Consider the following 15,249-nt stretch of genomic DNA (forward strand, 5'->3'; position numbering starts at 1 on the left):
CTGGAATAATGCCTGCTAGAGAGTGACTGGAGGGAGGGAAACAAAGAGAGAGTGAGGCAATTAGAGATTGAGGGTATAAGGAGAGAATGAGTGAGGAATTAGGTAGTAATATAAGTGAAGGAGAAGAATGAATGATCAGAAAGAGAGAGAGAGAGAGACCAACCAAAACAGAAGGGAGGGAGATAAACAGAATGTCAAACATACATGGAAAAAAGGAAAGATATAAGTAGTTATATAATTGGGAGAGGACAGAGTTGGAGACGGAAATAGAAAAAGAGAGAGAAAGTCAACGAATAACAAGAACGTATACAAGAGAAGGGTGAGAAAGAGAAAAAAGGGAAAAGGGAGAAAGAAAAGAAAGGATGAGAGAGAGAGAGAGAGAGAGAGAGAGAGGAAGTGTGAGGGGCTGACGTGGCTCTCTCTGCCTGATGCCATTTACATACTGAGGAACACCCAGTCAGACTCTCACAGGCTGCAGCTTTATAAAGCAGAGCCCAGTGAAGGGAGAGTTTATCAGGAACCAGGCACAGGGACAGGAGCACACACCATGATTACACACATCCAGCTGATCTGGCCCCTGGCATTCTGTGTCGCAGGTACAAATCTCTCTCCTTCCACCTTGAATCTTTCGCTGCTCTCCATTTCACTCCAATTCCACTGACTTGTGATTGAAGGGAAAATGCTGAAACCAGAGGAATGCTCAGTGTCTCCAACAATCTCTCATTTGACCGGCTCTTTCTGTGACAGTTCTGACTTCACTGTGTTTCTCTCTGACCCCTCAGGTATCAATGGGGAGATTATCATGACCCAGTCTCCCCCGGTGCTGTCAGTGGAACTGGGCCAGACTGCAACCATCACCTGTACGGCCAGTCAAAGCATTAGCAGCTACCTCAGTTGGTACCAGCAGCGAGAAGGTCAGAAACCCTCTCTCCTGATCTATGCTGCAACATCTCGATTCACAGGAGTCTCCGAGCGATTCACCGGCAGTGGATCAGGGACCAGTTACACCCTGACAATCAGCAACGTTCAGAGTGAGGATGTCGCTGACTATTACTGTCAGCAGGATTACAGCTGGTATAGCAGCTCCGCTCAACACAGTGATACAGAGCCATACAAAAACCTCAAGACACACAGCACCACCTCATGCACTGACACATCAATCAGTTATATAAAATGTATAATAATGGACACACAGTCCCACAGCCTGAACTGACACATCCACAATTAGATACAAATGAAACTGAACAAATTACCCCATGCTGGGATTGTAACTGTCCATGACACACTCCAGTCCCTGTGGTGTCCACCGCTCACTGAAGGCCTCAAGTTTCCCTCTGACACTCCATGACCACGCGTGAAGAACAGCTGCAAGATTTAATATCGAAAAATAAATTTCACAAAGCTCCCAAGCCCAGCTGGACACAGAGAGAGATGGAGACAGAAAGACACATGAATGAGGGAGAGACAGAGAGGGGCAGAAAGAAGTTGAGAGTGAACGAGAGACTGGGAGACAGGGAGAGGTTGAGAGTGATGGGGGGGAAGCAGAGAGCAGAGGTTTTTGTACAGCCTCTGCACTGGGAACTCTCACTGTGGGACACGTTCGGTAAAGGAACCAAGCTCAGACTGAGTAAGTAAACCTCAATCCTCTGTTATTAACCCTTTCAATACTGAAACACACTTTCTAAAATACAGTTACTGATTTGTTGAAGGTGTTAGTGGGGAGCTGCAGTGAACGAAATGGTTGATTAAGGAGCACTGTGTCTAACAGTTGTCCAACCGTACCACTTCAGTTCCATTGCCCCCTTTAAGAAGCAAGATATAAGTCAGTCAGTTTTACTCACCGTGTGGAGGAGCTCTGTCCATTTGCAGCCTGTGGTCCCATTCCTGCAGCATGGAGTGAAATCAGTGAGTAGCCTCCTGCCAGTCTCAGTGTGACGGACACGGGGCAGAGTTTGATGTGAGCTCTGGCTCCCTGTCCCAGTCTCTGATCTCACTGACCTCAGCAGCAGCAGCAGCAGCAGCAGCAGCAGCACAGTGAGACACCGAGCTCCCACCTCCCCCAGCTTTAACTCTGCTCAATCACACAATCACAGAATAGTTACAGTGCACAAGGAGGCCATTCCGTCCATCCTGTCTGTCATGGTTCTCCGACTGAGCAATTCACTGAGTGTCATTCTCCTGCCTTCTCCCTGTCACCCTGCACATTGTTCCTTTTCAAATAACAGTCTCATTCCCTTCGGAATGTTTTAATTGAAGCTGCCTCCACCACACTCTTAGGCAGTGCATTCCACACCTTAACCACCCACTGGCTGAAAATGTTGTTCCCCCTCTCACTTTTGTTACTTTTACTTATTACTTTAAATCTGTGTTCTCTCGGTCTCAATCCTTTCTCAATTGGGAACATTTTCTCCCTATTTACCCTGTCCAGGCCCCTCCTGGTTTTAATTCCTCAAACAAATCTCCTCTCAGCCTTCGCCAAAGAAGACAGTCCCAAATTCTCCAATCAATCTGTATAACTGATGTTCCTCATCCCTGGAAGGATCTTCAGGAATATTTTTTGCCATTTCTACAAAACTTCAGCTCCTTCCTGAATTATTCACATTTTCTATGACCCTCATGATTTTATAAACCTTTACAAGGTCACTCCTCAGACTCTTACGTGTCAGAATAAAAAGTTTCAGCTTTTCCAGCTTCTCATCGTCATGGAGTCATACAGCGTGGAAACAGACCTTTCAGTTCAACTTGTCCATACTAACCAGATATCCTAAATCACCTCATCCCATTTGCCAGCATTTTGCTTACATTCCTCAAAACCCTTCCGATTCATGTACCCATCCCAATGCGTTTTAAATGCTGTAATAGTATCTGCCTCCAATACTTACTCTGGCAGCTCGATCCAGACACATACCACCCTCTGTGTGACAAGTTACCCCTCAGGTCCCTTTTGAATATTTTGCCTCTCACCTTAAACCTATGCCATCTTGTTTTGGACTCCCTTTCCCAAAGAAAAGGCCTTGGATATACACCCTGTCCATGCCCCTCATGATTGTATAAACATCTATAAGGTCACCCCGAAGCCTTAGATGCTGTAGGAAAAATAGACCCAGTTTCTTCAGCCTTTCCCTATAGCTCAAACCCTCCAATTCCTGGCCATGTCCTTGTAAATCTTTTCTGCAGCTTTATAAGTTTAACAGCATCCTTCCTATTTTCAAGGTGATCAGGATTGTTCACATTATTGCCAAAGTGGCCTCACTAATCTCCTGTACAGCTGCAACATGATGTCCCAACTCCTATACTCAAAATAGTGACCAATAAAAGCAAGTGTACCCAACACCTTCTTCATCACCCTGTCTACTTGTGACCCCACTTTCAAGTAATAATGCACTTGCATCTTCAATCCGAGGTCTCTTTGTTCAGCAACACTCCACAGGGCCCTCCCATTAACTGTCTAACTCCTGCCCTGGGTTGCCTTTCCAAAATGCAACATCTCACAGTTATCTAAACTGAACTCCATATGCTACACCTCTGCCCATTGCCCCATCTGATGAAGGTCCCGCTGTACTCTGAGATGAATTTCTTCGCTATCCACTATCGTACCAATTTAGATATCATCTACAAACTTACTGTAACTCCTATATTCACATCCAAATCATTTCTATAAAATAGTGAATCCAGCACCAATGTTAGTGGCACACAGCTATTCACAGATCTCCAGTCTGAAAAGCAACCTTTTACCACCACTCCTGTCTCCTATCTTCAATCCAATTTTTTTATCCCAATGGCTCACTCCCCCTGGATCCCATGTGGTCTAACCTTACTAACCAGTCTATCATGTGGAACCTTGTCAAAAACTTTACTGAAGTCCATATTGACAATGTCTATTGTTCTATCTCCATAAATCTTCTTTGTCACCTCCTCAATCAAATTCAGGAGACATGATTTCCTATGCATAAAACCACATTGATTATCCAAAGAATGTAAATCCTATCCCACAGAATCCACTCCAACATCTTACCCAACACTGACATCAGGCTCACTGGTCTATAATTCCCTGGCTTTTCCTTACAGTCTTTCTTTCTTAAATAATGGCATAACATTAGCCAACCTCTCTGGTTCTCCAGCACCTTACCCATAGTTGTCAGTGATACACATATCTCAGTAAGGGGCCCAGCAATCTCTTCCCTAGTTTGCCACAATGTTCTGGGATACACCTGATCAGGTCCTAGGGTTTATCTACTACTTTTATGTGTTTTCAGATCTTGAGCGTCTCCTCATTTGTGTGTGGTCTCTTTTCAAGACATCACTATTTTTCCAAATTCCCTAGCTTTCTCCACAATATATACTGACCTGAAATATTTGTTTGGGATCTCACCCATGTCTTGTGTCTTACCAAAATATAGCACTCACATGTATCTGAATTAAACTCCATCTGCCATTCCTCAGCCCACTGGCCCAGTTGATCAAGATTCCATTGTATTCTTAGACAGCCTTCTTCACTGCCAATGATTAGATTAGAGCCTCTACGGGGTCGAAACAGGCCCTTCTGCCCAAAAAGTCCTCACCGATCCTCCGAAGAGTAACCCACCCAGACCCATTTCCCTCTCAGTAATGCATCTAACACTGTGGGCAATTTAGCATGGCCAATTCACCTGACCTGAACATCTTTGGACCATGGGAGTAAACCAGAACACCCGGAGGAAACCCACGCAGACACAGGGAGAATGTGCAAACTCCACACAGACAGTTACCCAAGGCTGGAATCGAACCTGTGACCCTAGCTCTGAGAGGCTGCAGTGCTACCCACTGAGCCACCGTGCTGCCCCACCTGAGCCACCACTGAGCCACCGATGCCACCTGAAAATTCACCTGAACACACTCTCACAACTCTGGGCCCTTCCTGCCCATTACACTGCTACTATCCCAGTCTATATTCAGAAGCTAAAGACCGCCCCGCCCATTTATAACAACTCTATCATATTTGCAGGTCTCTGTAAATTCATGCATTTGTATTCTTCCACATCCTTCCCACTGGGAGGTGACTTATTGACTGAACTGAGGATTCTGTGTTCCTTTGTGTTCCTCTTTGACATTCTCTCCTGGTTCGCACAGCCCTGCCAAGTTAGTTTAAACCCTCTCTAACTGCATGAGTAAACCACCTCACAAAAATCCAAAGACCTCCCTCATGGATCCTCTTTCCAGCCCCACAGTCACCTGTGCTCACCTCCTGATTCTATTCTCACCTGCATGTAGCACTGGGAGTCATCCGGAGATTCCTCCTTTTCAGTTCCTGCTGCTAATTCCCTCCAGAGCTCCCAACCTTCTGACTGCAGGACCACGTTCCTTTTTCTCCATCCATCACTGGGACCAATGTGGACTATGACTGCTGGCTGTTCCCCCTCTCCCCTCAGGGTGCTCTGCAGCCGCTCAGTGACATCCTTGACCTTGGCATCAGAGAGACAACACACCATCCTGGATTCCCATCTGCAGCTGCAGAAACACCTATCGATGCCCTCACTCTCAAATATCCTCTCACTATCGCTCTTCCAGTTTTCCTTCTGCCCTCCTGTATAGCTGAGCCCCCCCCCCCACCGTGGTGCCAGGGACTTGGCTCTGGCTGCACTCCCCAGATGAACCATCATTCTCATCAGGATTCTGAACTGAATCCTAGTTGGAGAGTGGGAGGCACTCAGGGATTCCTGTACTAGCTGCCTGGTCCTTTTGGACTGTCTGCTGCTCCCCCATTCCCTCTCTCCCTGCATACTCTGAAGCTGCAGAGTGACCACATCTAGAAACGTGCTCTCCACGGAGCTCTCAGCCTCACAGATGCTCTCCACTGACACCAGCTGCTGCTCAAGCTCCAGAACCTGGAGCTCCAACTGCTGTCACTGACCACACTTCCTGCTCTCATGGTATTCCAGGAGCTGGGAAGCATTCTGAAGTTCCCACCTAAATGCACACTCTCTCCACTCTTTGGTTATCTGTTGATAAACAGCTACAGCAGGGCTCACAGTCCAGTAGGTTCAGTGTTCCAGGGTTTTGGGAAACTCTCCAGAAGACTTTAAGAAATAGGAGCAGAAATCAGCCATTCAGCCCATTGAATCTGCTCTGCAATTTGATCTTGGCAGATATGCTTCTCAACCCCATTCTCCTGCCTACTCCACAGGAATTTTCCATCCCCTTAACAATCACAAACCTATCTATCCCTGTCTTAAATACACTCAGTGACTTGGCCTCCACTGCCCTCTGCAGCAATAAGTTCAACAGATTCACCACCCTCTGGCTGAAGAGATTCACCCTTATCTCAACTCTAAAGAGTCGGCCCTTCATTCTGAGGCTGTGCCTTGGTTACCGAGTCTCTCCTGTTTTTGGAAACATCTTCTCTGCATCCACTCTATCCAGGCCTGTCAGTATTCTGTAAATTTCAATAAGATCCCTCTTCATCCTTCTAAAGTCCATTGAGTACAGACCCAGAGTCCTCAAGCACGCCTGATATGACAAGCCCTTCATTGCCAGGATCATTCTTGTAAACCCCTCCAATGCCAGTACATTGTTCTATTAAAATATGGGTCCCAAAAATGCCCACAATATTCCAAATACAGTTTGACCAGAGCCTTACACAGCCTCAGCAGTACATCTCTGCTCTTGTATTCTGGCCCTATTGAAATGAATGCTATCATTTCATTTGCCTTCTCAAGCACAAACTGGACCTGCCTGTTAACCTGAATGAGGTTTGTGCTTTAGATTTCCAAAGGCTTTCCTCATTTAGCAAACAGTCTTTGTATTTCTTCTTGTGTTCTATCTGCCACTTCTTTGCCAACTCTCAGAGCCTATTAGGACCTTTTACAGCCTTCCCACTTCCTCAACACTACCTTTAGATTAGAGATTACTTTAGATTACTTACAGTGTGGAAACAGGCCCTTCGGCCCAACAAGTCCACACCGACCCACCGAAGCGAAACCCACCCATACCCCTACATTTACCCCTTACCTAACACTACGGGCAATTTACGTGGCCAATTCACCTGACCCGCACATCTTTGGACTGTGGGAGGAAACCGGAGCACCCGGAGGAAACCCACGCAGACACGGGGAGAACGTGCAAACTCCTCACAGTCAGTCGCCTGAGTTGGGAATTGAACCCAGGTCTCTGGCGCTGTGAGGCAGCACTGCTAACCACTGTGCCACCGTGCCGCCCCTCCTGTCCCTCCACCTATCTCATGTTGTCTGCAAACTTAGCAACAATGTCTTCACTTCCTTCATCCAGATTGTTAATGTATAACGTGAATAGTTATTGTCCCAACATTGACACCTGCAGAACTCTACCAGTCACCAGCTGCCATCTTTCCTCACTCTCTGCTTTATGCCAACCTGTCCGTTCTCAGTCCATGCCAGTACATTGCCCCTAACACCGTGGGCGCTTATCTTATGTCAAATACCTTCTGGAAATCAAAATACATTACTTCCTCGGACTCTCCTTTGCCTGACTGGCTCATTGCCTCCTCAAAGAATTCTAACACATTTGCCAGGCATGACCTCCCCTTGATGAAACCGTGTTGACTCAGCCCTATTTTACCATTGCACTTCCAAGTCCACCGGGTGACACTGTGGCACATTGGTTAGCACTGCTGCCTCACAGCGCCAGGGACCTGGGTTCAATTCCTGCCTCAGGCGACTGACTGTGTGGAGTTTGCATGTTCTCCCCGTGTCTGTGTGGGTTTCCTCCAGGTGCTCCGGTTTCCTCCCACAGTCCAAAGATGTGCGGGTCAGGTGAATTGGCCTTAGCCTTAGGCAAGGGGTATATATCCCCCATCAAATCTCCACCTCCACACCCTGACTCCATTGATTCCTGAAAGATCATCACCAATGCCTCCACAATCTCTTCAGTGATCTCCTTCAGAACACACTGGTGTAGTTCATCCAGTCTGGGGGAGTTATCCAAATTCAGACCTTCCAGCTTCCCCAGTACCTCCTCCTTACTGATGGCCACTACACGCCTGAACTGCCCCCTGACAGTCTGGAAGTACTGGTACACTGCTGGTGTTTTCCATGGTGCAGACTGATGCAAAGTATCGATTCAATTCCTCGGCTATTCCTTCATTTCCTACTATTCTTTCTCCAAACTCATTTTCCAGTGATCCAATGTCTAGTTTTGCCTCCCTCTTCCTTTTTATATATTTGCTAAAACTCTTGCAATCTTCTTTTATATTACTGGCTAGATAACTCCCAGATTTCATCTTCTCCACCCTTAATGCTTTTTTAGTTATCCTCTATAGCTCTTTAAAGACTTCCTAATCCTCTGGCTTCCCACTATTCTCCACCACATTGGATGCTTTTTCTTTTGCTTTTATGCTGTCCTTGACCTCCCTCATCAGCCATGGTTGCCTTGTCCTCCCCTGAGAATGTTTTTTTCTTTTTTGGGATGAATTCCTACTCTACTTCCTGAATTACCCCCAGAAACTCTGCTGTTTGCTGCCCCACCATCTTACCTGCTCGGCTCCCCTTACAACCAACTCTGGCCAGCTCCTTCCTCATGTCTTTGCAGTTACCTTTACTCAACTGAAATACAGTTCCATCTGATTGTAGCTTCTCTCTCTCAAACTACAGGGGGAATTATGGTCACTTATCCAGAGTGATACTTTCACCTTAAACTCACTAATCATGTTTGCCTCATTCCACATCACTGAATCCACACCTGCCTGTTCCATCATGGCTCAACCACAAGCTGCTCCAAAAACCATCTCGTAGACATTCCATGAAATCCTTTTCTTTCGATGCACTACCCAGTCCACCTATCCATTGAGGTCTACCCTGACATTTAGTTTATCCCTTTTCTGGGCGGCATGGTGGCACAGTGGTTAGCACTGCTGCCTCACAGCGCCTGAGACCCAGGTTCAATTCCTATCTCAGGCGACTGACTGCGTGGAGTTTGCTCGTTCTCCCCATGTCTGCGTGGGTTTCCTCCCTCAGTCCAAAGATGTGCAGGTCAGGTGAATTGGACATGCTAAATTGCCCGTAGTGTTAGGTAAGGGGTAAATGTAGGGGTATGGGTGGGTTGCGCTTCAGTGGGTCGGTGTGGACTTGTTGGGCTGAACAGCCTGCTTCCACACTGTAAGTAATCTAATCTAATTTTCTGTCTCCTGATTGATTTCCTTCCCCACACCCTGATTACTGCTTGGAGACCTGGACATAACTTGCATCAGATTCTTTATTGTGGTTCCTCAGCTCTACCCACACAGATTCTACACCTTCTGACTTCTTGCTATTGATTGAATTTTATTTCACACTAACAAGGCAACTCTTGCCCCTCTGCCCATCTGCCTGTCCTTTTGATAGGACATGGATCCTTGGATATTTAGTTCCCAGCCCAGACCCCCTTACAGCCATGTCTCTGTGATACCCACAACATCGTACCTACCAGTTTCAATCTGCACTACAAGCTCATTGTGTATACTGTGTGCATTTAAGTACAACACCCTCAGTCCTGCATTGACTGCCCTCCTTCTCATCATTGTCCTCTTATCTACTGTGCTTGAAGTTCGACTCTTGTTCCTTTCTGTACTCTCTGTCCTAGGTTGTCTTCTAGAAACTTGAATAACCTCTCCTGAGCCCTCCTCCACTTTAACTAGTTTAATTCCTTGGACACTCAATTTACCTTGATTTATTGCGTCACTTTGTCTACCTTATTCGGAATGCTTTGTGCATTTAGTTACAAACTCTTTAAATTTATTTTATTATTGATTTTCCCTGCACTTCTTTAGTTCCTTTGATATTCAAAAAATCCGTCCCCATCTTTTATTTTCTGGTAACAATCAATCCCACCACTAACCAACAATCGACCTTCTCCTTCACCTTCTGTTTTCTCATTTTCCATCCAACTGAAACAAATTACTTTATGTGTCGATTGACCTCAGGCATGGTGGCTCAGTGGTTAGCACCGCTACCTCACAGCGCCAAGGATACGGGTTCAATTCCTGCCTTGGGAAACTGTCTGTGTGGTGTTTGCACATTGTCCCTGTGTCTGTGTGGGTTTCCCCCAGGTGCTCTGGTTTACTCCCACTGTCCAAAGATGTGCAGGCCAGGTGAATTGGCCATTCTAAATTGCCTACAGTGTTAGATGAAATAGTCAGGAGTAAATGTATGGAATGTTTCTGGGTGGGCTGCTGTTTGGAGAGTTGGTGTGGACTTGTCAGGCTGAACTGCCTGTTTCCACACTGGAGGGAATCTAATCAGGCCAATATTTCTCATTATTGCTCTTTGATCTCTTGCTTCTACTTGGATCCTGCTGTGTAGAAACTGGCTGCCACCTTCCTGACATTGCAACAGTGACTCCTTGTCAAACAAAACTGTCTGTAAATGTCTTTGGAAGAGCCTGAAATGTTAAGGGCTGGATTGATGCCCATATGCTCTAAACTTTTCTGATTTACATATCCATGCCTTTTAAATGTTTTAATCATACCAGCCTTCACCACTTCTTCTGGCAGCCCATTTCATACATTTAACACCATCTGAATGAAAACGTTGTTCTTTAGGTCCCTTTTAAATCTTTCCCCTGTCACCTTCAACCTATGCCCTCCAGTTCTGGACTCCCCCACTCTGGAGAAAAGATCTTCTCTATTCACCCTATCTATGCTGCTCATGATTTTATAAACCTCCATCCGGTCACCCATCAACCTGCAATGATCCAGGGAAAACAGCCTCAGCCTATTCAGCCTCTCCCGATAGCTCAAACCCTCCAACCTTGGCAACATCCTTGTAAATCTTTTCTGAACCATTTTAAGGTTCACAACATTTTTCCTCCAGCAGGGAGACCAGAATTACACACAGTATTCCAAAAGTGCCCTAACCAATGTCTGTCAGCCACAAGAGCTCCCAACTCCAATACTCAATGCACTGACCAATAAAAGAAAGCAAACCAAATGACATTGTCACCCCCCCCCCCCCCGCCCCCCCCACCTACCTGCAACCTCACTTCCAGTGAAGTATTCTTTTTTTTTGGATGAACTGAGAGTCTTCCAGTTGTGAAAGATGCCATTCCATGGACTTTTGGATGAAGAGCAGGCAGTTCCCCCTGGTGTCCCTAATCAATATTTATCCCCCAGTCAAAATCAATGAAAATCTGTTTCTCTTCTTTTTATCATATTGTGTTTGGGATCTCGCTGTGCACAGTCTGCAGGAAAGATCCATTGGGACATCTTGATTTGGGGACAGGTGCTTCACAAATGCAAGTCTTTCTTTAAGTTTGAAGTCTCCTGATCCGAACACTCACCCATTGTCTGTGCACTCTCACCTTCCGGGGGCATGGGGTCATTAGGAGCAGTGACCCAAAGGACACTGAGACTCTTTGCAGCCTCACCCTTGACCTCAGCCCAGCAGTGTGCAGCAAGGTTTGAAATGTAATCTAGAACCTTCTACACAGACACCCCAATGTGACTCATTCCCGAAGTGTGTGGATCCGAGTCTGCTCCAAAGTTCTCGGATAAATTTCTCCTGATCTGTGGGTGATCGGAGGTTTGTTAAAGAAGTATCAAGATCCGTCCCACTTTCCAGCTCTTGCTCCATAGCTCTGGAGGTTTCACTGTTTGAAGTGAATACCCAAGTGTTTTTTTCAAAGTGATGAGGGTTTCTGCCTCTCCCACCCTTTCAGGCTGTGAGTCCCACATCCCACCAAGCTCTGGGTGAAAACAAATACCCTCAACTCCCCTATAATCCTGCCCCCAACTGATTTCAATCTCTCCCCATGGTTATTGCCCTCTGTGCTGGTGGAAATCAGTCCTTCCTACCCACTCTGTCCAGGCCCCTCATCATTTTACACACCACCATCAAATCTCCCCTCAGCCTCCTGTGTTCCAACAAAAACACTCCCAGCCAATCCAAACATTCCTCAAAACTCAAAGTTCCCATTCCAGACAAACTCTTCCTCTGTCCTGGTCTCCTGTGGGATCACATCCTTCCTATAATGTGGTGACCAGAACCGTACACTGTTCTCTCACTGTGCTCTAACTGGGGTTTTATACAGTTCCAGAATAAACAAACTCCTTGCTTTCACAGTCAACCAAAAATGAGATAAGGGAGGTGATGGTCTAATGGTGTTATTGCTGAGCTGTTAATCCAGAGATCCAGATAATGTTCTGGGGACCAGGGTTAGAATCCAGCAGATGGTGGCATTCAAATTCAATCAAAAAAAATCTGGAATTAAGTCTAATGACGACCATGAAACCATCTTTGATTGTCAGGAAAACGCCATCTGATTCCCTAATGTCCTTTCGGGAAAGAAACTGCCATCCTTACCATGTGACCCCAGACCCACAGCAATGTGGTTGACTCTAAACTGCCCTTTGGGTGATTAGCGATGGACAATAAATGCTGCCGATCCAGCAATTGCCCTCATTCCATCAAGGGAAAATGAAGAACAGTTTATCCCATGTGTCTTCTTACCACCTCACTGACCTGCATTAAACACCATGGCCAAATCTTCCATCTCCACATGACTTGCAGTTTCAAATTCCTTCATTATCTGAGATACAGATAGAAACATCCAAACTACGAGCAACCGTAGGCCATTTGGCCCCCGAGCCTGCTCCACCATTCATTATGATCATGGCTGATTATCCAACACAGTCCCCTGTTCCTGCTTTCTCCCCACATTCTTTGATCCCTTTCATCCGAAGAACTACATCTAATTCCTTATTGAACACATACCGCATCTAATTCCCTCATGCTGGTAAAATGGATGAGAATTATTGGGTTGTTGTTTTTTGACCAGTATGGACACAATGGGCTGATGGGCCTTTTGGGTCTCTCTGACTCGATGATTCTATTATTATACTTTAAGAATAACTGAGTACCAAGGACTGACCACTGTGTAACTACCTGTCATTCAGAAAAAGACTCATTCTTTCTGTCCTGTCTGCCAACCAGTTCCCAATCCATGTCAGTATGTGAACCCCAATCCTCTTGTTCATTTGGTCTAGATCTGGAAGCCACACCCTTACTAATTGTGGGACCAGATTCTGAACAGTCTGTCTCATCCTTCGAGGGCTCCTACTGCCCTGACACTGATTTCCCATCATGCCATTGGTTCCGATCCACTTTTACCAAAGCACCACACAGTTTAGTAAAATGAAAACTTTTACACTTGCTCCATGGTTCTCCATTTCCATCCCTACTCTCAATCTCACTGAGTTCTGATCACTGTCACGAAAATGCTCCCCCATTGACAGCCCTTCCAGCTGCCCAGAAACTGTCCCTTCTCTCTATGCTACTTCACCATCACCTTCTCAGGGGCAATTAGGGATGGGTAATAAATGTTGGCCCTGCCAGTGACACCCACATCCCAAGAAGCAATGTGAACAATGCTTGGTCATTTGTTGGGTTTATTCTGTATTGACGACAAATGTTCAAAAAGATTGTATGGCCAGATTATGGTTGAATTCCCTTCCAGTGGCAGGAATTAAAATTGTTTCTCTTGTCTTTCAGGCCGTGAGAACTCTCAGCCCAAGCTGACCTTGCTGCCCCCCTCCCCGGAGCAGGTCAATGCCAAGGGCACTGCCACCCTGGTGTGCCTTGCCAATCACTTCTATCCCGATGAGCTGGAGGTGCAGTGGAAGAAGGACGGTGCAGTCATTTCGGACGGGGTTCAGACCAGCAACTACCTGCGAGCTTCAGACAGCACCTACAGTGTCAGCAGCCTGCTGACCCTCTCTGGGTCTGACTGGGAGTCCGACGCTCGCTTCTCCTGTGCCCTCACCCACGTGACCCTCCCCTCTCCCCTCAGCAAGAGCATCAGGAGATCAGAATGTGTGTAGAGTGTTGGAGACAGTCCACAGAGGAGACACAACTTTAAACAGAACAGGGCTGAGCTGGCAGGACAAAGGTCATTGTCAGCACTGAATTTCAACTCTCTTCCTTCTCAGGATTGCTCAGAGAAACTTCTGAGGTTTGGATATTAAAGCAGGTCATCGCGACAGTGTCAAGAGAGCTTTACACTGTGTCAAACCCCATGCTGTCCTTGTCCTGGGAATGTTTGATGGGGACAGGATTGCCTTGTTATGTTAGCTGCACAAAACAATGTGAACCTCAGAAGTCTCTGCTTCAGTAAACCAGATCTCCTTCCTGCTCAGCTGCCAGTTCCAGTTTAAGGTTTTGTCACTGTTTAAAGGGACAGGATTCTCATGTTATTGAGAAAATCTCTCCAAGTGTTTTCCTCAATCTCCATTGTGGCTATGAATTTGAGCAGCTTCCTCTGTCTTGGCTGTTAATTGCAGTTGTTTCTTTTTCTGTCAATGTGAATGTGGAAAAGGGAATAAAGGTGAAAATTCAGTCTCTGTCTCCGTGTGCTTTGGAAATAACTGACTTTCTCCTCCCCCATCTTTCAGTTGATTGGCTGTATTTCAGCAGGTCATTGTCACAATTGGTTACTTGGCCTGTCAATCAATTACAATCATCAATCATCAATCATTTTCAAATGATCCCTTTAATCAGGAATTTATGTAGATTCCAAAAAGAACAGAAACTGAAAGTTGTTGGGACTCAGTAAGTGCAATCTGATGCATTCCCTCTTCACTCTGTTGGTACATGCCCAGCTGATGGGATCGAACTGTGCAATCTCTGCTGCATGTCGGATAGCCCCTGAAATAATCTTCGGCCAATCACAGACATTGTTGGCTGTGTGCCTCTCTGAGTGTGAGTGTTTAACTCAATACTGCCTGTAGATGTCTCTCTGAGTGTGGCTGTGTTACTCAGAGACACACCACAGACAGCGCTCAGTAACACACCCACATTCGGTGAGACACCGATCCGCAGCATGGAGTGTGAGTGTGTTACTTAGTGCTGCCTGAAGGTGTCTCTCTCAGTGTGAGTGTGTTACTCTGTGCTGCCTGTAGGTGTCTCTCTCAATGTGAGTGTGTTACTCTGTGCTGCCTGTAGGTGTCTCTCTCAGTGTGAGTGTGTTACTCTGTGCTGCCTGTAGGTGTCTCTGAGGTCTGTGTCTCCGAGCGATGGATTGAGAATGGGCTTTGTGCTGGGGATTGAAGATTTGGCTTTAATCTTCTCAAATCATGAATGAAAAACAGCTCAGCTGATTCAGTCTGAGATGGCAGCTCATTCAGATGGCCAAAGTTAAAAAACACACAACACCAGATAATAGTCAACAGGTTTATTTGGAAGTAAAAGCATTCGGAGTGCTGCCCCTTCATTAGGTAGCTGGAAGGGCAGGATCATTGGGCACAGAATTTATAGCAAATTCAGATAG

At 46.1% G+C, this 15,249-nt stretch overlaps 1 gene segment (V, D, J or C); it reads left to right on the forward strand.

Annotated features, from left to right (window-relative positions):
- The first annotated feature begins 528 nt into the window (after nucleotides 1–528).
- LOC132811501 (immunoglobulin kappa variable 3-15-like) lies at nucleotides 529–14,213 on the forward strand. The segment is given in 3 exon segments: nucleotides 529–596; nucleotides 783–1,627; nucleotides 13,476–14,213. Coding segments are annotated over 2 exon segments (480 nt in total).
- The last annotated feature ends 1,036 nt before the right edge of the window (nucleotides 14,214–15,249 follow it).

The sequence above is a fragment of the Hemiscyllium ocellatum genome, unplaced genomic scaffold (genome assembly GCF_020745735.1).
Source record: "Hemiscyllium ocellatum isolate sHemOce1 unplaced genomic scaffold, sHemOce1.pat.X.cur. scaffold_2222_pat_ctg1, whole genome shotgun sequence".
NCBI classification, from domain to species: Eukaryota; Metazoa; Chordata; class Chondrichthyes; order Orectolobiformes; family Hemiscylliidae; genus Hemiscyllium; species Hemiscyllium ocellatum.